A 23,970-nucleotide genomic window follows, 5' to 3' on the forward strand; every position below is an offset into this window, starting at 1 on the left:
ATGCCGCCGGGAGGATGCAGCGTAACAACCCGAGCCGTGAGACATTTCTGCTGAGATAAGTCTGCTTCCGAGATGAATCACAGTGCAATTTAGACACCAAAGAAGAAGAAGAAGAAACTCATCAGCTGCATCATTTTCAACTTGATCCGGGAGTGTTGGAGTCGTCTGCGTGGATCTCTAGAAGTTGGACTGTCTGAAATGTTAATGCCATGACTCTTGACTTTGGACAAGATTTCCAGCGCAGTGCAGCCAGTGTGCAGTGTTTTAGCAACAAAAAGGTAGACTTCATTTTTAGCCCGGATTGTAATTGTTTGATCAACATGTGGCATTTAAAGATAAGGCATCAATCTGGTGCCATGGAGAGGTATTGATCCCAGAAGAACCCATGGGTGCTGCTTATTATTCACAGTAATGGAATGAAGACGCTCTCCAGATATGATGGATGATAGATCCAGTAAGCTCATCTTGGTTCCTATTTTAGCGGTGCTTTTTGTTATGATAGGTTACCAGTACATATGCCCCGCTGGAAGCAACTCGTGCCACTTTAAGGCTGGGGAGAAATTAAGAGGGGTGAGCCTACTTTCCACCCCGTACGTGGACAGCGATGATTTCTACCGAGATCAAGACCTGGAGGATGACAACCCGCCTAAAGTGCCGTCAAAATTCAACTTCACAGAGAGAGACCTGGACAGACACGTGGAGTTCAACATCAAAGGGGACGACGTGATAGTGTTTCTGCACATCCAGAAGACCGGAGGAACCACTTTCGGGAGACACTTGGTGAGGAATATCCGCTTGGAGCAGCCGTGCGACTGCAAGCCTGGGCAGAAGAAATGCACGTGCCACCGGCCAGGGAAAGAGGAGTCGTGGCTCTTCTCCCGGTTCTCCACCGGCTGGAGCTGCGGACTGCATGCAGACTGGACCGAGCTAACGAACTGTGTACCTGTCATTATGGATAAGAAGGAAGCCCAGAGGAATAAAAGGTAAACGTGTGATTGAGCTGTGAAAGCAGGGGCGAGCTTTTTAAATCACCACCAGCCACAGAGCAAGTGTGCTTCACAAAAACAGGCATGCAGTGCGGATGCTCAGTGCCCCCAAAACCACTGGAGCCCCATGATAAATTTAAAACTCTTGTTTAATTTTGTCCTGGTGTAATTCGCCAACTGCCTGAAATAGAAAAGTGAGCAGTGATGGATGACACAAATACTTGTAGAGTTCCCAGAGGAGTGAGGAAGTCAGGAACTAAAGAGCTGCTTTATTGTCATAAAGGCACAAAAAAACTAACAAAGATTTACTTTACTGACATGACATCCCTGTCAATCTTTGTCCATTTACAAAAACACAAAATAGTTATATGAACATAGTGTGTATCCCACAATACTTAAGTGTTGAGAAGTATTGCATAATTTCTTATGGTATGATAGCATAAATGCAAACACAGGCAGCCAAATGCACATCTACATCAACATAATTTTCATTAGTTGTACATTTATGACCTCCAGACATGTGTCTGTTCTCCCTTTGTGATCACAATTGCCTTCCTTTTGCACAGGCACAAGTATGATCCCTCCAACCTGTGCAGTTAACCAACTGTGTTGAACCTATTTCTTGACAACCTTTCTTGAAATGGAAAAAGGTGTCTCTAGCATCCTGATCTGATTTCATTTGTCACTGAAAGAAAGATTCAACTATACACGCTGAAAACTGACCAAGAATTTAATGATAGCACACGCTCTCTTAATTCAAGAGGGTAGTTGAAGACAGGGAAGTCACATCCTTGTCCATGTTGGTCCATTAAGTTTCACAAACATCGAGGTAAATATACTCAGATTTAGTGTATATCTTTTGTAAATTATTTCTTGTCATGTTAATTCTTTTAGTTTATTGTATCAAATCATATTTAGATGTACATTGAATTGATTCTTAACAATACGCAATACATTGTGTCATATCATATGTGTTGTATAGTATCAAATGTGTCGTGTAGTATCGTATCGTATGTGTCGTATAGTATCTTATCGTATTTGTCCTATCGTATTGTATCTTATGCATCATGTAGTATCGTATCGTATGTGTCATATAGTATCGTATTATATCGTATGTGTCGTATCATATTGTATCGTATGTGTCGTGTAGTATCGTATCGTATGTGTCCTATCGTATTGTATCTTATGTGTCGTGTAGTATCATATTGTGTGTGTCGTATAGTATTAGGGTTGTTATGATTCTGATACCAGTGCTTAAAATGCAAATACTGGTATCGGCGAGTTTATGCACTGATCCAATACTGTTTGGTTTAGTTTTATATTTTGCGTCGTTTAGCCATGCTAACTGTTAGTGCTATAAGCCAGAAATCAATTCTTCTTCGCTGCTGGAAAGCACTGCATGCATGAGCTACCGTTTTTAAAGCAGTGAAGAAGAAGCAAAGGACCCACTGCAGCAGCAAAGAATGGTAGCTGCGTGACAGTTTTTCTTTGAACGTGATCGTTAAAATGCCTTCCATACTATCGCTGTCTTACACGACAAGGAGTGACCATAGACTGTAGAAAGAATTGGACAAACCCCGTGTGACGTCAGTTGTCTGCTTACAATAGGTGGACTCAAACGGCTCTTGAAGCCAATCCGTGGAGGCTCTCATATTGTATTCGCGGTCTCAACTGAACTTTGGATCAACCTAACGGCCCGCCCACTAAGCGCGACTTCCTGTCAGCCTGCTAGCTAGCATTCCGGTTGACAGAAAAGGAGCCTCTGCCTGCCGAGCTATCTGTCAATCAAATGAGACGTGCCAATCAGCTTTCATCCTAAATATAATCCAAACAATCTTGGTACAAAAAAAATTCACCCTCCGTACAGTGGGAACACAATAAGACACTAGCTAATGAGACACGTTTGGTGTTTTGAACCAGGCTGTAAACCAGTTTGTTTGTAGTGTCAAAACCGGCTGTTTAACATGTGTCCAGATGGGACTTCTGGTGTTCCTGCAGCCAGCCTCAAGTGGACACTTCCGGTATTGCAATTTTTTGTAATACCGTATTGGCTTCATTTTTCAGGAGCGGAGGTTGCCGCTTGGGAGTGACACAGTTTATCAAAAGTTGAACAACTTCTGAACCATAAATCATTGCCTCTTACTTGTTTTTCCTCTTGATGCCAGCCATTGTGCCTTCCCATTCATGCTATTGGTGCCTGTGTGGCAGCCTGCAGCTCGTGTGACTTTTGGGGACTTTAATGATTAAATCCACACCAGTAAACCCAATATTGAATGTCTTTTTATCCATTTTAATTGAATTATGATCATTTATTACTGCTAGCTCGAATGCTGACTGCCATGTTGTTTACCCTTTGTGAGGGTCTGTCAGCCAATGGCAGGCTGTTCTGTAATCACATCATGCTGCCTGAATAGAGCATAATGGAGAGAGAGCCTGTGATGCAGCCCCTTGTATTGTGATTATTTTAATGTTTATGAGTAAAACTCAATAATCAACAGAAAAACAGCTTTAGGGTCACAGAGATGCTGTACATTATGATTCTATTTGTTGAGTCAAATATAAGTCTAAAATAATTTGCTGGTCTGCACAGTCAGTCCAGAAATTTCACATCAGTATCAGATCAGTACTCCGTATCGGCCGATACCCAACACCTTGGTATCGGAATCGTAATGGGAAGGAAAATATGGTATCGGAACATCCCTAGTATCGTGTTTTAGCATAATGCATCATATCGTGTTGTACTGTGACATATTGTATCATTTGTTGTCTTACCGTTGGGTGTTGAATTGCATACGTGTCATTAATGTATTTTATCATAACATAACTCAACATACTGTACGGTGGTGTATTAGAATCTTCATATTTTGTCATGTCATTTCATATCCTGACACAACAAAACATATCCTACTGTGTCATTTGGTATAATTTGGTATCATATAGTGTTGTGCCGTATCGCACTGTATTTTATCATATGTATCACATGGTGTGGTATCCAAACCTGTTCCATATACTTATGCAAAGAAATAATGCTTGACTTTTATGTCCTGCACGATATGTCAAAGTCTGTTTGAGGTGTTCCTGTTGTCTTACAGATCCAGAGCATCCGTGTTGAACCAACGGTTTTAACATTTAATGCATCCTATTTCAGGACTTGAGATCATAATACACCAAGATGTTAAACTTCTCAGCACTTCCCTTGCAGATACAAGAGAAGTGCCTTTTTAGAAATGCATTATCTCTCTCGTAATGTCTGTTGTAACTGCAGCAGACAACACAATTTCAATAGCTTTCTAATTAATGTGATAGAGATTCTGTGCAATAACTAAAGGGAACTGATTTTAATGAACTAGTCACTGCAGGAACAATTTGTGCGTTTTCAGTCAGCAGAGTGAAGTTGTGTATTTTTCATTGCAGTAAGAATATCCGGCATGACTCATTCTTTAATTTGCATTACAGTTTAAGCTTTTCATTAAAATAACGCATTAAACGTCTATTAGTGAGCTATTTATCCTTGCAGATATATGCATTTCCACTTGAAGAAGCACAGACCTAAGCCCTGTCACAAAAAAGCTGAATTTTTTAACCGCAGAGTATTTCCCTCTGCGTTTGGAAAAAAATACAATCTTACACCGAGGTACACGAGCACATGATTTATTTCTGCTGTGCCAAGTGTTTCCTTTACTCAGGGAAGTGCTCAGTTGATGCGACAGCTCTTCATTTCACAGCTGCAGCATCTATTCTGCACTTACAGTCCTCACAGCCCTTGTTCTTTAGTGGGCTCCCGCAGCAGCTATTCTGAGATAATTCTGCCTCGACCAGGACTGTTGGCAGACACACGATGTTAGGCCTTCTCACTAACCAGCCACTGCACAAGGCACATTTTGAAATCTGATGACTAATGGCGTTATGCAGATTTTGGTCTTCAAACTATTGTTTAATATTCCTTTATTAAAATTTCTTAGGTGGTAGAGGGGCAATGTAAAGCATTTGCTCGGTAAAATGGGTAATTTATAATAGGATGCACTCGTTACAAAAAGTTAAACCACTTAAGGGTGCAGCGGGGAATACCAATCATACATCACTGCCAAATTCAGATGGCATTCACTAGTTTTGCAGTTGAGAGCCTCTCAGATTGAGTGCCTGTCTCTCTGCAGTCCCAGACATTCACCTTGCCAGCTCTTGAGACGGCTACTGGAGGGAAAGCAAGGTAGGTGGCGCTGGCATCGCCTGCATGGCGCTGCATGGCCTTTTCAGCCAGGCAGTGAGCTGGTGCGACCGAAGAAAGGTCAGTCGTGTCAGGCTGGATCGGTGTGCGTGTCCTGCAGCGTTTCTCCCCCTGGAGTGTGCTGTCAGTCAAGGGAGAAGTGGAGCAGGCAGGAAGGCCTCTACTGCACTCCGCCGGGGCCTTTTTGGAGCAACATACCTCTAAGTGCAGTCCTCTTAAGTTGCTTTGTGGAGTGCGTCATGGCATTACCTTGTCTGCTGACTGAATATGGCTTGTTTAGCAGGTTGTTTTTCCTCTCAGGCTGCAACAAGGACAGTGTTTAGAACTCAGATTCATAAGTGAACAGTCTGGAAAAATATATTTGCTTGCTGATTTTCAGATTATTGTTGCATAAAGCAGCTTCTGATTGAATCAGGCCTTTAGAAGTATTTTATACGTGGTGAAAGGCTTTAGGTCAGTATCAGTGACACATTTGATGTTTTTGAAATGAGAATGAGCCTATCCAGTTTCTCACTCCCATATCTTACCATCATTTTCCATAAAGGTGTAGGTAAAACATGTGCCACTGAGATTAGAAAAACAATAACACAGCATTATTGTTATGGCTACAGGTCTGAGGTGAGGAAATTTAATCATCATGCATACAGCCCCAAGTTTTCTTTGTGCATCGAAATATAACACAATGCAGCAGAGTTACGCCCAGGGTAGCCCATGTTAAAATGCATGTTTTATATATTTATTTCCACAATCACTGAATGTTTGCTTCTGAGCAACGCCAGCAACACTTATTTTGAAAGCCCCCTGTTGATATAATTCTTCAGACCTGTCATTTAAAGCAAAAAAAAAAAAAAGCCACATGAAGCCTTTGTCACACATGAATGAAACTGTAAAGAAAGCTCCTTCAGTTGAAGCACAAGGTCACCCAACCAGTACAAAAAAACATTCATGCATGCACATCACCATTCATGCAACAGAGCAGAGAGACTGTTTACTCTTCTGGTAAGGTGACACGGACTTTCACATGACAACCCCTTACAGTGCAAGTGTATGCGTTGAGTGTTTTCAAGTTAAACTTGTATATTCAATCTGAGCGTTTGATTTATTCCACATTCTATTTCATGACTTTTATTGTTTCTGACTACTTTTTACATAACTCAGAAAATCAAGGCTCTAACTCATAGCTGACATGCACTGAAACATCAAAAAAGGATGTTTTATTGATACACCAGTGACTAGACTCACACAGCACGCCTCTGTAGACAAGCTTTATCTACCAAATGAGGAGTTTGTTGACTTTACTGAATTCAAACATGAATTGCTTTGATTCATGTTGAAATTTGAGCTGGATTTTTTCAACTTCTGGGTTTCTTCTATTCCATTAAGAAGAAATGCAGCAAAGCAATTTATTCACATTAGCTGGCCATACATTATGCAGATTATTTGAGTTCAAGTAAGGTTCAAAGCTACACCGTTACTCCTTAATCAGTTAAAATGTAATAGATATATTCATTTGAAGAGCTTTTTAAATGTTTGTTTCTTAATATTCCTTGTCCTGTTAGTAAAAAAGAACATACACAGATACATCTCAAAAATTGAGAAAATCATGAAAAAGTTCAGTATTTTTTGTCCCTCATTTCAGGGAGTGAAACCCATATATTATATAGACTCATTACACTTAGAGTGAAATATTTCAAGCATTTATTTCTTGAACTTTTGATGATTATGGCTTACAGATAATGAAAACCCCAAATTCAGTGTCTCCGAAAAATTAGAATATTGTGGAAAAAGTTCAATATTGGAAAGTCATGGTGTCACACCCAAGTCAGCAAATGAACTCAAAACACCTGCAAAGGTTTCCTGAGCCTTTAAATGGTCTCTGAGTCTGGGTCAGTAGGCTACACAATCATGGGGAAGACTTAAGACTTGACAGATGTCCAGACGACAGTCATTGACACCCTCCACAAGGAGGGCAAGCCAGAATATCCAATAAAAGGCACAAAAAGCCCAAAATAAACCTTAAAAAAAAAAACCCAAAAAACATCACACATGATGCTTTGTGCGGCATTATTTGCTTTGACTACCTTCAGGACAGTGGAGGTCCCCGGTCTTTTTGGGGGTCATGGGCTAAAAAAGTTTGGGAACGCCTGGTTTAAGCAACAGGAGATGCTGGTCAGCATGGCCCCTTTAAGGACAGACAAGCCTGAGTGCAGGCATGTAAGCTAGGCTGTATACAGTGCTACAGACAGGGCCATTTTTACCACCTGCTATTGCTATCTTAGTGTAAAAAAGGCATAGCAACATACACTGTATGTACAGCAGCATGTATGTGGCTTTGTTGTTGTTTTCTTTAACAATGGCAATGTGCACATGCACAATAGTCACATCTCATGATGTATTTGTCACATGATCTTAAGCACGTCTGGTGCTAATTCTGTGTAGTTGTGTAAATCAAAACTGCAAGTTTTCCTATTTCTAATTAGAATCAGTCAACATATAAAGTCTGATATCTCTGCATATGCTCAGGCTACAGGTGATGCATCCATCAGAGATACACCAGCATGATGCTCCAGGCAGATGCTGACTCGCACCAGCCCCTCCTTCTGGTTTTCATTAAAACATGGTCTGTTAATGGCAGGGATGTGCAATTGTTTTTTTACTTTAAATTCTGTGTGTGTGTGACAGTGAGCTCTTATTTAATAAGAAGTTAATTCAGAACTAGAAGCACTTCCAGGGCTGATCATGAAGCCTAAATATAAATTTGCACCTTGTTCATAAAGTGTATGAAACACGTTCCCACCATCTGTTCTCACGCCTGTTTTCCTACTCCATATGTAGGCTGTCAGAGGGCTTGACTGACTGTGTGATACTTGAATTCATAAAATGACTTAAAGATCCAGAAAAGAAAGAAATATAATTGCTTGATTTAAAATTTTATTAGTGTAAATAAAAATGCACTGTATATTCTCGTAGAATTTCCTTTAATTAAATAATCCCAATATACATTGCAGAAAGAACAAATTTCACAGTTATTTTTTCCGGCTCTAATGTATAGCGTAGCTTTTGTGCATGCTCTCTGGTTGGACATTCCTTAAAGGGGCCATACTGGCCGACATCTCCATCCATCTTCTTATCTGGGGTCAGGTCAGTGGCAGTGGCAGCAGGAGAAGCAAGGAAGCTAGAAACAAGGAAGCTAAAATCTCGTTACAGCTCCTCACCGTATCTCTAGGCTGAGCCCAGCCACCCTCCTAAGGAATCTTCATCTTGACTACTTGTATCCGCGATCTTATTCTTTCGGTCATTACCTGGAGTTCATGACCATAGGTGAGGGTTAGGACATAATTAGATCGACTGGTTTATCCAAAGTTTTGACTTTCAGCTCAGCTCCCTTTTCACCAGAACGGTACAGTACAGCGCCTGCAAAACTGCTGACGCTTCACCAATCCACTTGCCAATTTTACAGTCCATTCTACCCTCACTCGTGAACAAGACACGGAGATACTTGAACTCCTTCACTTGGGGCAAAGACACTCCCGGCTCGGAGGGGGCAACCCACCAGCTGCTTCACACTCGGCCACAAACTGCTCCAGAGGCTACTAGAAGTCCCCAGCTGAGGAAGCCAGCAGAACCACATGATCTGTGAACAATAGTGATGAAACTCTCAGCTCCCCAAACTTTAAACCCTCCTCCCCCCCGACTGCGCCTTAAGATCCTGTCCAAGTTGAAACTACAGAAACAGGTCTCTGCGATGTTTGCTAGACCTGAGTTTTGTTGTCCACATGGCTGATTCCCAACACTTTCAACCCTACGTGCACACATTAGCCCAGATCACCAGTACACAGGAGAAAACTGGGGTAGAACTCTTATAATGAACACATATCTTAATAGGCTACTCTAGAATCCACCCAATGTAGGACACACTTCCAGATGTCTAATTGCAAACAAGCATATCTGCCATGTTTCTGTGCCTTCAGCTTCATTCAAAAACACCTCTTTCAATTATGTGCTGTTAGAAATTCAAGTTAGGTTGGAAAATGCAAAAAAATGGACTTGAGTGTTGCGAGTAAACACTTAATTTGCACACATGCTTATTAGTGTCCCCAGGAGCCCCAGTCTTGTTTCTTGCCTCTTTCATTTGCAACACATTAAGCAGGTACATGAATTAATCTCATTTGGTTAAAGGCCATAAACATTCACGTAGAGATGTAAACAATATGAAGACAAATTAATGGCACACTCATTTTTTAAAGTGTTGGAGTTGTTTTCCTACTTTTTCAGACAGTTTCTCTGTCCCCCTTTTTTATATCGTGGCCTCTCAGTAATTTATGCACATGCTGATGTTGCAGTTTTTATCAATTATAAAATCTTCATTAGCAGCTTTCTTGTTGCTTATGCATAATGAATGCTTGGTACAAAGAGACCAGAGCTGAAACATGAGCAGTCGCTCTTAGATAGTGTTTGATGAAAAACAGATACGGAGAGTGAGATGTTTTAGTAAAAACATGACAGAGGATTTGCCTTCTGCTGTGATTGTGGATGAAGTCACAAAGATGACAAGACTGAAGAACAGTCTGAAAGAAGAGACCCGACCAAATTGGCAACAACTGTATTCATTAGTTTTAATTATTCTTTCCACAAGTTTTATAAAGCCTAATTGCTTTATTTTCCTGATTTAAACTATTTAAAAGAGAAAGTAAAAGATCACAGTGCATTATGGTCTCATACTCTCTCCTTGTGTTTTGCAGGTTACCGGTATTACCATTAATAGCTACTCTAGGTTATTAAGAAGTGTACCCCATGAATGTATAGTGATCCTTAATGAGAATTATCTGCATGGCTGGGCTCATTCTTTATTCATGAAGTTTTCTGTTTGTAACACCTCTTTATTCTGTAGCACTGCAACGCTATTCAGCTCTTTCCATAACAATTTTATTCTGTACTAGTCTTACATATTCACATCCCCTTAGCCATTGTGCAGGAGTGACGATATGACCTAATCTTTGGTTTGATAACACTCCACATCATATTTTATTCATAATGAGGGATGCAGAGAAGGCTACCATTACTGTGTTACCACTTCTAGCTCTGATTATTCTACTGTAGCCTGACTCTCTTTTTACCAGCCTCACCCAAATGAGCTTGAATCTATAAATCATAGTTTAATGCAAAATCTAAGGTCATAATTATAGCATGAAAATATAAATATCTTCTTAAGTTTATGATTTTAGCCAAGCCATGTCCAAACTTTTTCCAGAAGGATGGTGGGGCCACTTTCATCTACCGCGCTTTTACGATATCACAGTTGGTGATTCCAGTCCAGTATAAGTAAAGATGTGCTAAGTGATTTGATATGCCTAAATTGCTGGTTAAAGACTGACAAGGCAAATAGCCAGTCATTTCAAGGATTTCAAAGTTCTTTATTAGTATCCAAAAGGATACATTTGTTGTGCAGACAGGAGTTCAGCATCCCAAAGACAAAAACAAGAACAGTAGTTCACAATTCAAGACAAAATCCACAAAAATACATTTAAAACTGACATTAAAATGTTAAAACAAACATTGGTGATGAAAACTAAGTCATGATAAAGTGCTCTAGACCCCCCCGCAACCCCCAAAATAAAGGTGCCAGAGACCCGGGACCCCCATTGTACCTGAAGGTTGTTATACACAGCCATGCACAATCAATAATAGTCCTGTGCAGACAAGGCTGTCCATGAGAGGAGAGAGCTTTCTGGGGCACAGCTGAACTGGGGATCCATGGAGGTCAGCAAAATCATGGTCATTTGTTAAGTTAAGCTGTGATATCCATATTTTAACCTGCATAACCACCATTGTCAAATAAATAAATATTTAGTCTTTTGTGCCATAGTAAATAGCCTTCTTAAAATGTAAATATTTGTTCTTAAAAAAAAAAAAAAGCTAAAATGGGTTAAAAAAGGTAAAAACTGGTGAAGGTGGTAAAATGGGATTTTTAAAGTAGCAGAAATAGGTTAGAAGTGGCAAAAATTCAATAAAAAATAAGCAAAATAAAGGCCATAAATGGAAAAAATGTGTTAAAGTGGCAAAAACAAGCATAAAAAGTGGTAAAAGAGGATTAACACTGGCCAAAATGGGTTTAAAGTGGCAAAAATGGGCGGAAAATTTGCTGAAATGGGATGAAATATTCAATCCAATCCAATCCACTTTATTTATATAGCACATTTTAAAAACATTCAAGTTTACCAAAGTGCTGCACAGTAAAATCAAAGAAGAAATATTGGTTTAAATGTTTAACTGAGGCAGAAAAATAGGCAGAAACGGGTCAAACAGTGCATGTCTACAGAGGCAACAATAAGCATAAAGTGGCAATAAATGGTTTAGAAGTGGCAAAAACACAGAAAGAAAGTGGTGGAAACAGTTCTAAATGGACAAAATGGGTTTTAAGTGGCAATTATCTGTTGAAATGTTTATTTACAGAACAGCACAGTAGCACTGTCCTGTGCGGAAACTAGAACACACTAATCCAAATAAATTCAAACTGTCTTCACAGACTAATTTTTTTCTGTGTTTTTATATTTACAGATTTACAGAGCTTAACAAACTGCCAAAAAGGCACATTTAAGAAAAAGAACACAACTGTTTTTGGTACTACATAATTTTATTTTATGGAGAAATGGTTTCTGATGACAGGAAGAGATAGTTTAACTTGAGTAGCCACTGCTAAGTGTAGCAGCTTTTAGCTAGCTAGTTGAATGAGTTGTACTCAACCCTTGAAGTCCACTAGCATGCTAGAGGGAGTCCAGGTATGACAGAAGTGATGGCCGTGGTGATGGTAATTCCCCTTTTCTATGTTTATTCTTAAAACGTACTGTAAATTCAACAGTGTGGTCTTGATAACGTCTTGGTTTAGCAGTTTAAATGCTAAAAGAGTGCTAATAGACGGTGCTAATGTCAGCTTTGTTCTGAGAGTAGCTAATGGGTTATCTTTAAAAGAAGGTAATGAGCCTTATTGTCTCTCATGGTTCTCACAATGTTGTCTTTGTGGGTTTTAAGTCACCTTTGTAACCACAAGGCCTTCTGCTTTAGGGCTGCAGCCGTATTGAACTCAGCTGCCTAGCTTGTGGTACTATTAGCATACTCTACCTGTTTACTGTATGTATTACTGTGTCATGTTTTGTTTTTAATTTGCTGCATGATGACACTGTTTTATTTGCATAGGACTGTAGTGTTTATTATTGGACTTCGTTTTTTAATTTGCAGGCTTTTTCTCTAAGGGAAAATATTGAGCACTGGTGAAGTTTGCCCTTGTTAGCCACCGTATTTTTGTCTTTTTGAAATGTCTCCCTGAAAATTAATTAGTGTAAGACAAGAGAGTAGTTTAAAAGGGGACTAAAATCTGGATATAGAAAAAATCTCCTGTTGCACATCATTCATCTCCTCCTGTGTCCTCTGAAGCCTCTCGTTTAATGAAACAGCGAAAGCACAGGACCTCAGTGATACTCAAAAACGCACACAGCGGGGTAATGGATGCCCTCCAGACACAAGTGAACCCGAAGGAGGAAAGTTGAGCAGATTTACAGTTCTGGCGGTATCTTTAGATGTAGGAGGTAAAGTGCTCATCACAATGATGGGATGTTTATTATGTGTGGAGCTGTGGGTGCCCTTACAGGCCTTGGACTGAGATTGCTTTTCATGTGCCATTAATTCAAGTCGTCAATGCTGGCAGGCCTGAGCGGAAATCCAGTTGGTTTGATAATTAAGTGTTACCTCTGTGGAGAGAGCAGCAGCATATGTCAGACACTTGTTCACCGTCATGACAGTGGAAATGAAACGGTCAAGGAAGTCATTAAAAAGGATTCAAAGGAGGCTATGCAGAAGAAAATGGGCTCTTCTTCATGAGAAACTTAACAGTTACCTTGGAGAAAGTGTAACTTGATTTTCAAGAGAAGCAGCACATTCTCAAGAAAGTTCTCAATTTTTCTGACCTTTTTTTGGTTAGAATCATTACAGTCTGACTCATTTCTTTCCTGATATTCAACCAGTATTTCTTATTAAACTTTTTGCTATCATCATAAAAATCATTAAGAATTATTCTTTTCTTGTTGACAAGATATTCCAGTAGGAGTGAAAGATAGAAAAGCAGAGTTAGGGCCACTTTAGTGATAAAGATTGTCAAGGATTAACACATTAATGCTATGTGAGTATAACCAGACTGATGAGGCTGAAAGGGGAAATGTTAAATTCCTGAATTAATGATTGAATATCTCCATGTAAGCTCAAGTTTTCTCATTAGCATAGAATAATTGGAATATATTTCATCCAAAAATTACATTTTACAAATATCTTACTCAGATGTGACTTCTTTCCGTGGTAACTCTGCTTATAGTCTGTGATCATTTTAGCATCTTGATTACATTGATTTGGTTCATTCGATCTTTATCCGTGTCAGTTTCTCGATGAAAAAAGGTGATGTTCTAATTTTCTTTTTGATTAAACAGAAAAAAAAAGTGTCTTTTGTTCGGTGCTTACCTAATTTTAGTCCTCCTCAGTTTTTTCAGTTTCTCTGTATTCTTTTTGTCCTTTCCTTTTTTTCAGCAATTGTTAATTCCCTTCTTAATTGATGACAGTTTCAACGGATGGACAAAAAGATACCTATCTTTTTAATTATAGAATTTCATTTTACTTAATTTATCTAGAAAATTGAGGGGAAATTTAACTTCTCACTTTGTTATTGTGAAAAATTCCACACACAACAAGACAATCTGACAGCAACTCTCGCAGTTCATCTGAGCCGCTGTTTATCTCGGAATTGAAATACATGCTAAATTTCCAAAATGAAATCAGATTGAACTTCTATTTAGGGTTAGGGTAAGGGTTAAGGTAACTGGTTTCTACACCAAAAGTTGAAAACCTGACCTGCAAAACCTGATTAGAAAACATTTAGGCCTTGTCCACATGAAGATGAAAATGACATTTTTCCGTTTTGTTTTGAAAAGTTTTCTGTAAACACAGGATTGTTTCAAGAAATGTCACGTAAGCATAGAACCACTGAAAATGACTGAAAACACCGTTGTATTACTGCTAATTCTGTAAGTGGCGCTGGTGTATGCTGTTCTCGATGGTGGTAAAGGAGCACCAGATTTTGCTGTAAAACCCATTATAAGCTCAGTAGCATCTGCAGCACGAACACAACCCTGTAATCCTGTAATGTTGTTTTGGCTGTACCCGTGCATGCAGCTTAAGTGGTCTATGCTATGTAAAAATGCGGTTGGCTGTCCGCATGAAGATGAAACGGTAAGAGTTTACAGAATTGTTCACTCTGGGACCCTGTTTCAAAAAGTAGTGTTTACGGCCTCCCAAAACGCCATTTCCACGTGGATGAAACGGCGATATGCCAAAAAAAACTTTTGCATATACTCCTGAATTCGTCTCCGTGTGGACGGGTCTGAACAGACTCCTTACAGGAATAAAACTCGCCCTCCAAGATAACATTCTGACGCAGCAAGCATAGCTTACATAGCTCTGTTAGCTGCATAGACAACGTAGTAACAACAGTCCTGGGAATATCTACATGGTCTCTCTAATGTGCTGCAGCACAGTGCAGGGATTGCTTACACCTAAATATTACACCATCTGATTGCAGCACAACCCTAACCTTACAAAGAAGATGGATACGCCTATTTCCTTGTTTTTCACTGGTGAATCCATCTTGTTAAGCTCCCATCTGAACCATTTGGGCCCAGTTAGAAAGTGACAGAACCAATCAGTGACGAGGGGCAGTACTTTCAGGCACGGCAGAGTCGTGACGTAAATAAGCAGCAGCAAGAGGCCGGTGCAATTATGGCGGAAGAGACTAGCGTGGATGCTGCCAAAACACCAGTTTTATCAGAACTTGACAACATTTCTTCATTTAAAGAAGAGCAAAGAACAGCAGTGAGTTGTTTTCTTTTCAAAAACAACAAAAGTCGAGTACTTACATGTCTATAGTCGCCATGTTTCGCATTATTCCTTGGTAGCTGCGCACGCGCAGCTCGATAGCTGCTACGTCACGTGTTTTGTTGTTCTGATTGGCCCATAGAGATGTGAAAGACAGAATGTTCATCCAATCACACTCCAAGTTTTTTTCAAAGCCTCTGCCTTTTCTCAAATGTTTCCTATTGAAGCTTTCCCAGATGGATGTGTGAAACAAATCCATCTGGCGTGTCAGGTTAGCACAACCCAGCATGCACTGGGGAAGTAATGGCTCTTCAGTGCTGCTTGCAGCTGTAGTTCTTGTTTATCACACACCTTGTTTCTTTAATGTCTCAAAAAGGTATGTGTTGCCTTAAATTACCTTTTGGCGGATTTTTTTTTTCCATGTGGAGGTTTTCCCTGTTTTTAGATTAGCCACCCACGTCTATACAGGGATCTTTTCCTTGATACACAGCACCCCAATCAGGGATGTCTGCTTTGTCTTACTGCACATTGATAAAATAAGAATAACCCTTTCGTCAATCTCAATATTGGCATTTGGTGTACTTACTGCAGATATTTTCCTATTGTCCTTTTGGCTTAGAGCTGCTATAGAGATGCAGTTTGGATGGAGCGTACGGTCTTTCGCTAAAAGCCACTCTAGGTAATGAAAGCTGCGCCGCTTGCCAGCTAGAGACGGCTTGTGGTTCCACTGATGCTGCTGTCAAATACTTGCTGCTCTGGCAAATATGATCCTCCAATCGTCTGATTCAGCTCTTATAGTGTGATTAAAGGGTAGCATTCGGTGGAGTGGTGGGCAGGGACCCTTCTGCCTTTATGTGTTTTTGTAAGGCTTGGATCCTCCTGTGGTCAGAAATGTTGCATCCAGCTACTCTGGGCTAATTTTTGCTTTGTTTTCACGGTATAATTACACAGTTTGGTGTGCTGAAATTTGTTGGCATCAAAAGGAGTATTTTGTTAATTTGAACCACTCCATCATATTTGGATTTCTGCTCTTAATCTAAACTGCTACCATCATGAACTCTCAGATCCCAGACTCGCTGTCATGAAGCTGAACTCTTCACTTCACCGTCAGCTTTTGATCAGTGTGAGATCACTCCTTTAACTGGAGTTTAAAAAAAGGAGGGAGAGGCAAAACACCTCGCACTGATCTAGTTAAATGTAGCCATCAGTGAGATGGGAATGAGTCAGCTGCTGCAGTGATTCAGAGATTTGGTGTTTAATGTCCCCGAGAGGCCTGTTTGGTGGCTGAGGCGCCTCAAATGCTCCTATTATCAGAGGGGCAATTAACTTTGGCTCTGTCTTCCGTCTAATTGAGAAAGGAACATTCTAGTGCTGTAGTATAAACACGCCATAAAAAAAGTAAGTGTGCACAAAACTTGAGGCTTTTTACCCTAAATTCTCTAATGTGTGCTGATCAAGAGCTGCCTGATCAGCAAGTTTGTGAATTTTGCTTTGAAGACACTGGAATTGCAGGACTGCTGCAAGCTTTTTGTGCTGGGTTGCAAAAATATCAAGCTTTAGACTGATTCCTTTCACCAGCTTAGCTTGTTTTATGCATGCACGACATTATTTAACACAACATTATGTTTAATTTATAACAGAAAAGATTGTTTTTTGTATCATTTCCAAGAATCATTGCAAGGAAATCGAGATAAAAAGGCAGCCCTGGTTAACCTCCTTCTTAATTCATGAGGGAATTTCCTTCCTTCCTCTCTTTGCGTGCGTGTATTTTGTTTGTACCCACATCTTTGCTCGACACATTGACATATCAAACAGTGACATGTAAAATGCCAGCACAGGCTGTGTTATTTCTCAATTGATACCTGTGAGGCTAGAACCGCCTCTGGAGTTGATTTATTATAACAACCTGCAGAAAGGTCATCTGTCCTTATCTGGGGCGAGCCACTGACAGCTAAAGCTATACAGAGGGGAGGGCAGACAGAGGGTGCCTCACACACACGGCTCCCCAATTTGGATTCAGTGGTTGACTGAGCACCTGGCACACTTTAACTGTAAGCACAGGTAGAGTCACCTTCACACGGACTAATCTCTGCATGCAAGCGGGTGCCACCCCATCCTCCTCTGCAGGAAATGTTTTGATGTTTTTTTTTTGCAGGCTGTGCTGGCTGGAGATGTGGCTACATATAAAATATACTGAACGTTACTACATGCACGGAGGAAGCACATGGAGTTTTGCAGATAGTAAAATCAGTCACAGCATGCGACTATAAACTATAATGTAAATCCGTGGAAAAAAATGTCAGTTTTAACTTGTGGGTTTATGAGTGTTTTCCTCATGCAGCAGCATCAGTCAGATGCAGAGTGAGGGAGATTTGAATAATCTCATTGAACAGATTGCAAGCCCAGATTGCCTGTTAAATTCCTGCATTTATAAATAGATGTTTGATCGTGTTTTATTTTGCACAATAATTATAGGTATTTGATGAGCAATGCACGTAATCAGGGAAAAACTTGCTTCCATTAATTATTTATGAATAAGATACTGTTAAACCATCTTATTAATCAAATCAAATTAACATATACACGCTAAAAACATTGTAAAATGTGAATAAAAACAGAATACAATGATCTACAAATCCTTGAATACAGAAAGAAGGCAAGATATTTATTACTCAAACTGATACGTTTGAGTTTTTTCTTTTCTTTTTTTTCCTGAAACCACGAATTTGGATACAATGCCTGCAACACGTCCAAAAAGTAGGGATGGGGCAAGAAAAGACTGGAAGTAGGGCTGGGCAATGAATAGAAATTTAAATTTTCGTTGGAGGGCGTATGGGTCGAGTCAGAATCTGGTGAAGGCACGAAAATCGCACCACCATCTACTGGCCTGGCATGTATACTACATCGTTTTTGGTGTTTCCCCCAGTCTTGTGTGAACAGAGATCATTTTGGAAATGTTGCCGTCTGAATGTGGAATTTTTTGGAAACGAAAACGGAAAACGAAGCAAAACGTTGTCGTGTAAACGAGGCCTTAATCAAAATGAGAAAGAAAAATAAGAATACCTTTAATACAACAATTCATAACAAATTTGTAATTTAAGTCAAAATAATTGCAGTTGCATGGATATATCTTTTTAAATCGTTGAGCCCTAGTTGAATCTATCCAGTGTTGTTTTGTCTATAATATAGAAGTGGGGGGGGGGCAACTTTGTTTCAGTTAGGAGACATTTACATACGAGTGAACAATTATTTACTTCACAAATTTTAATGAAAGAGAAATGCACTCTCTTAGGCAATTATATTCTATTGTAATGACTTCATGTACTTGAATGGGCAGTGAAGCCGACAGCAGGAATAGGATACCCCCTTTGGAGTTTAGACACTGGTGGTGCTGTTGATGAGGGATGCAGGATCAGATGAGGAGCAGACTTTTGAGAATCTGAGCTGGGACACTAATGAGGTGGCTTGGAGGAGGAGACTGAGGTATGCGGAAGGAGATAAGCAGAGGGATCTGCACTAGATGCTGATGAACTGAATGGAGGTGGCTGGGGTGGAGGAGGGTTGTAATGTCCACACTGAAATGACAGGCTGACTGTGGAGGAGAAGGTGGTTACTGGATTAAGTGAAGTTTCGGGGAATTAAATGAAGCTACATTGGCCTCTAGTGGCTGGAGCTTCATTACAGTTTAAAGAGCATTATAAAGTCAGATTTCAAGCCTGTGTTTATAAAAATGATAGACAATTAGTTTACATGACTCAAAAATCTTGCGCTGGCTAATTTGATAAACAAATTTAACGGTTTAACTGTGCACATCCCCAAAAAATGACCATGCAAATTGTTAAAAACGCGGAGTTTAAGATTATTAACTATTTTATTATCATTTATTGAATCAGGAAAACCAAACTGAGATTAAGAATCTCATTTACAAGAGTGTCCTGGCCAAAGCCAGCAACTATGATGGTGTGGGGGTGTATTAGTGCCTATCGTATGGGTAACTTGCACATCTGTGAAGGCACCATTAATGCCTTAGAGGTTTTGGAGCAACATATGCTCTAAAACCTGTATGTACAGCCGTGTTAATTTTGGCAGCTGTTGTTAATTCTAGTCTTAGTTAGTCTTTAAATGAAATGCATTTTAGTTTTGGTCACATTTTAGTCATTTCTATCCTTTTTAGTTTTAGCCAAGTTTTAGTTGACAAAAACTCAAAACATTTTAGTCTACTTTTAGTCCAAGAATTTATTTTCTTGCCTTAATCTGGTACCAAATCATGGTAGTGTGTTCTCTGCACTCTGTCAAACCTGGGGCTCCTGCTTTCTACAGCTGAGAGGCAGAATAGATACAGCTGCTTTGTATTTTGACAGATTTACCAACAGTGGAGAAATATCACTGATTTTGAATGTCCGACAAAAACTACATTACATTTTAGTCTAATTTTAGTCATCTTGACAAAAACTAAACTTAGTTTTGTCAGTTTTAGTCATCACAGATCTATTGCGTGCGCACCGCAGAACGCCGGCAAATCGTACTGTGGAGCATATCTCTCACTATCTAGTCTATCAAAGCATTTCCATAGCGAGCGCTCCAGACCGGCAGCGGCACATGCCTGGAGCACCACTCTGCTCCACTTCGTTTCAGATACGCTGCAGGTCTATTTTCAGTGCTGGCCGCTGCCAAACCTCGTAAATTCAGTGTCGTTCAGAAAGCACCAACCATGGAAGTCACAAGCGTAGAACATCCGGTACTTTCAAAATAAAACTCAATGCACAGACTCCCAATCGTAAATCCTCTCTATATCAAGATTACGCCTCAACCTGCAGCAAGAACAAAGGGTCACCAAGAGGTCAGTGGGTCACAGAGCTACAACGGCGCCATTGATGAGGAAAAGTTAACTTTTGGGGATATTTGGCCAAAGAATTTTGCATAAAACCACAGATCCTTTAAGCAAACATTAACCTTTTAACTTCCTAATGTACTCACCCAATGGAGGAAGCAATAATATCATGGACTTATACTGGAAAGGATGATAAATTAACCCCAAAAGGTAAAATAATCCACTGTTGACTTTCTGTTACTGCATGAACTCGCAGTTCTCCCGTGATCTCTTCCTGCTCTAGACTCACTTCCAGTGGGCCAGTTTGCTTGCCTACAGGTCGAACCAAACCTGCGGTGCTTCGGTTCGTGGCGCACTCATCCTATGTGGAAATTGCTAGTTTTTGTCATGGAAAAAAAGCTGTCGACGAACATTATTAGTCTGAGTTTTAGTCAACGAAATTAACACCAATGTACAGGACGCCCCTGTTTGTTCCAGCAAGAAAATGCCAAATCAGGGAGCAGGTGGCCTAGTGGTTAAAGGTGCACCCCATGTACGCGGGCAGCCCAGGTTCGAATATGGCCTGAAGCCCTTTACCGCATGTCTCTCCCCCACTCTTGACCCTGTTTCCAACTCTATCCACTGTCCTTCTCTATCTAATAAAGGCACAAAAATGCCCAAAAAATAAATCTTAAAAAAAAAAAAAAGCCAAATCACATTCTGCACAAGTTACAACAACATGGCTTCACAATAAAAGAGAGCAAGTAGTAGTAGTGATGTTCCAATACTATTTTTCCTTTCTGATACAATTCCAATATCAAGGTGTTGGGTATCGGCAGATACCGAGTACTGATCAGATACCAGGGTAAACTTTCTGAACTGACTGCAGACTAGCAAATTATTTTACACCTAATTTGACTCAGAACATAACTCAACAAATAGAATCATAATATACAGCATCTCTGTGACCCTAAAGTTGTTTTTCTGCTCATTATTGAGTTTTACTGCTAAATATTAAAATAACAATAATACAGGGGGCTGCATCACAGGCTCTCTCTATATGCTGTATACAGGCAGCATTATATGTTTACAGAACAGCCTGCAACTGGCTGACAGACCCTCACAAAGGGAAAACAATATGGTGGTTTATATTCGAGCTAGCGGTAATAAATGATCCCAAGTCATGTGGTGCAGCCACCATTCTTTGCTGCTGCAGTCAGTCTTTTGGTTCTTCTTCCCTGCCCTAAAAACGGTAGCCCTGCAGGCAGTGAAGAAGAATTGATTTCCAGTTCATAGCGCTAATATTTAGCATGGATTAACGAAGCAAAATATAAAGCTAAACTAAACGGTATCAGATTGGTGCATAAACTCGTCTACTCGCCGATACCAATACCAGCATTTTAGGCAGTATCGGCCATATTTCCAATTGTGGTATCGGAATTGAAACAACCCTAGATACTAGACTGATCCATATTGAAAACATATGGCACATTATGAAGTCTCCAGACTTGGACAGTGTTGTTAGAGGAAAAGGTGATGTAGCATAGTGGAAACATGCTCCTGCCCCAACTTTTTTGGCACATGTTGCAGACATCAGATTTGGATGATGTGTATGTTTCCCTGACACAATAAACTTCATCAGTTTGAGCTTGTAATGTCTTTTCTTTATGCTAGCTGAATTAAGTTTAATATTTTTATTCACATCTTTACAAATCTCTCAAATTTACTGGAATGGCTGTAATTTACTACTTTTCTATAGTAGTGCAAATGTCCCCTAGTATTGCAGCTGTCATGTATTTCTTCTACTATAAGAGCACACTGCATCAGATGACATTAGTTTTGCTGCATGTTATTCTGCTTCAACAGAATTTTATTTCCCACTGGAAATGGATTTCCCTCAATAGATCAATTTGTCTTCACAGCCACCTACAATATTGCAGTTTAAATTGGGTCCCAGTTTACAGCGTAATAAGTATGGATTGAAAATCTGTCCTAACAACACTACGGCACTAGAGAGTCGGGTAACATCTTGCGGCATCACAGCGTGCTGGTGTGGAACAAATAGCATTATGTCGCAGCACGTGTCGTGGGATACAGCACATCAACCTCATCATAGGAATCCCAAGTCCCTCAGTGGGAGTCGATCCTCCTGAGGTGCTTACATGAATGGTTCAAAACAGACTCCAGGAGTCACAAGTCCTCATCCCTCCTTATTTTGAAATGTGTGCTGGACTGTGCTTCATTCATCAAGCCTCCTCTCTCAGATTGTGTTTACTCTCTGTTTGAGAGGAAATTGTCCTACTGGAGGCTTCACTTTGCTTCAATTGTAATGCCAGGCGTGTCTGAATCATAATAAATTACACAGAGGGGGCCGACAATATTAAGTGTCTTTGAGTGCTTCCTTTTCAACAGTATGTGTGAATTACCAGCAAATGGCTCTTCCGTCTCATTGTCATCAAGAAGCAGATTATGCTTTTGTTTGATGTTTCAAGATGCAGAGTAAAGTCATGCATATTAATTAAACTCCCATGAAAAAAAATTAGCATTGATTCGACTCTTTCTAAAAACCTATAAAAGCCAGCATAGTGCAAAAGCCAATTTTGGAGCTTTTAGCAGCAATGCGCAGCAGAGTCGCTGGGTCTTTTCAAGCCTGCAGGGTGCCAACATGACTAATGGGCCTTACCTGGATCCTCTATTATCGACTGGCACAGAAATACTCAGGGATTGATTTGACTGCTTACCCCACCGCCATAATCTCCCCTCCAATGATACAGCTTCACAGCTATTTGTGAAACTGCTGCTGCAGCCCTTTTTTAAATGTCGGCTGTAATATCAGATCTGATCATGTCGGCTGCTCAGCGTGGAGATGAGTCGAGTTAGTCTCTAAAATCATCCTGCGGTCACCTCTGTGTAACAAGAGCAGACATATTCATAACATTTGTTTGAGGACAGTACAGCAGAAGTTTACAGGTTCAGATATTTTCATTTTTCATGTTTTTACTGAAAAAAAAAACAAAATCTGCATGCAAAATTTGCTTACAGAGGATATAACATCATTTAAATTTCAAGGTCACCACAGTTTAAAAAAGCAGCGTTACAAATAAGGCCAAGGAAAACTAATTTCCAAAGTTTTTAGAGTTCTGCAGGGATTCTCTTCAGAAATGTCTAACAATATTTTTGATGAAACTTCCCTAACATTTTTTAGATAAAATGAAATTTACCAGGGATCTTTAGGATAAAGTTAATGGAAGACAGTCCTCCAAATGTGGGCTAACATATGACAACAGTATTTTCACTTGGAGTGATGTGGTGTCTGGTTCAAACAGCTTTTAGCGATAAAGGACTCGCATACAAGACAAATTTTTCCATGTGCTGACATGTTTTATATCCCTTGTTAGTAATTAAGCTGCAGGAGATGCAGATCAGCATCGGCACTTACAGGAAAGACCAGCTTGAGTGCAGGCATGGAAGCTCAGGTATGCAGCTATAAAGATGTTTTTTTTTTGCACTTGATTTAGCTTTTTTAAAGATGTATTTTTGGTCTTTTTATGCTTTTATTGACAGAGTAGGACAGTGGATGGAATCAGAAACAGACATGAGAGAGCTGAGGAGAGGCATGCAGGAAAGTGCCACAGGCTGGATTTGAAACGGGCCAACTGCGTACATGGGACGTGCCTTAAACCACTAAGCCACCTGTGCCCTGTGATTTGACTAAAAAGTTGTGTGCTTAATAACTTTTTCTATATCCTTCAGTGGACAGACATTTGTGACCAAAGCTGATAAAAAGTCCTGCAAGTCGTCCGAGGTCATTTTTGAGTTTTTTACACGGTATGAAAGTGTAGATTCCAAGCTTTCAAACAGTGTATCATACACCTTGATCTGAGCATATTTTACAAAGATATGCTCATTTGAATGTTAACTTCTAGTTTCTGTTTGTTCTGAGAAAACCAGGCTCAAAGTTTCAGGACTTTTCGTACCTTTAGGCAGGCCAGGTAATGGGCAACAGGGTCACATTTACATAAAGTCCACCCAAACCA

General features: G+C 40.0%; 1 protein-coding gene across 1 annotated transcript in view; it reads left to right on the forward strand.

The window, feature by feature from the left end:
* The window catches only part of hs6st3b (heparan sulfate 6-O-sulfotransferase 3b), a 115,866-nt gene continuing 91,896 nt past the window's right edge, over positions 1 to 23,970 (forward strand). The window contains exon 1 of the mRNA XM_041807403.1: positions 1 to 983. Within this exon, the coding sequence (XP_041663337.1) occupies positions 436 to 983 (548 nt within the window). The 5' untranslated portion in view covers positions 1 to 435. The remainder of the gene's footprint in view (positions 984 to 23,970) is intronic.

The sequence above is a fragment of the Cheilinus undulatus genome, linkage group 15, assembly GCF_018320785.1.
Source record: "Cheilinus undulatus linkage group 15, ASM1832078v1, whole genome shotgun sequence".
In the NCBI taxonomy this organism is placed as follows: domain Eukaryota; kingdom Metazoa; phylum Chordata; class Actinopteri; order Labriformes; family Labridae; genus Cheilinus; species Cheilinus undulatus.